At 54.7% G+C, this 234-nt stretch overlaps 1 protein-coding gene across 1 annotated transcript in view; it reads right to left on the bottom strand.

Annotated features, from left to right (window-relative positions):
- Positions 1-234, bottom strand: part of EMH_0006440 (uncharacterized protein) — a gene marked incomplete at both ends in the record, with an annotated part of 1,831 nt that overhangs the window by 1,277 nt on the left and 320 nt on the right. The window contains one exon of the mRNA XM_013497556.1: positions 29-229. Coding sequence (XP_013353010.1) covers positions 29-229 — 201 coding nt within the window. The remainder of the gene's footprint in view (positions 1-28; positions 230-234) is intronic.

The following is a 234-nucleotide window of genomic DNA, read 5'->3' as shown; positions in this document are numbered from 1 at the left end:
CACTTGTGGCCTATCAATCATTTCTTACCCCCCATGGAATGCAACAGGTGCGACTGTGCTGCTGCTCTTCCTGCTGCTGCTGCTGCTGTTGCTGCCGCTGTTGCTGCTGCTGCTGCTGTTGCTCTTTCTGCTGCTGCTGTTGCTGCAGCTGTTGCTGCAGCTGTTGCTGTTGCTGCAACTGTTGCTGCAGTGTTTGCTGCTGATCCTGCTGTTTCTGCTGCTGCTGCAACTGTA

The sequence above is a fragment of the Eimeria mitis genome, genomic scaffold, assembly GCF_000499745.2.
Source record: "Eimeria mitis Houghton genomic scaffold, Emh_scaff275, whole genome shotgun sequence".
NCBI lineage: Eukaryota > Apicomplexa > Conoidasida > Eucoccidiorida > Eimeriidae > Eimeria > Eimeria mitis.
Note: the sequence above shows the minus strand (reverse complement) of the source record. Positions and strands in the feature narration are given on the sequence as shown.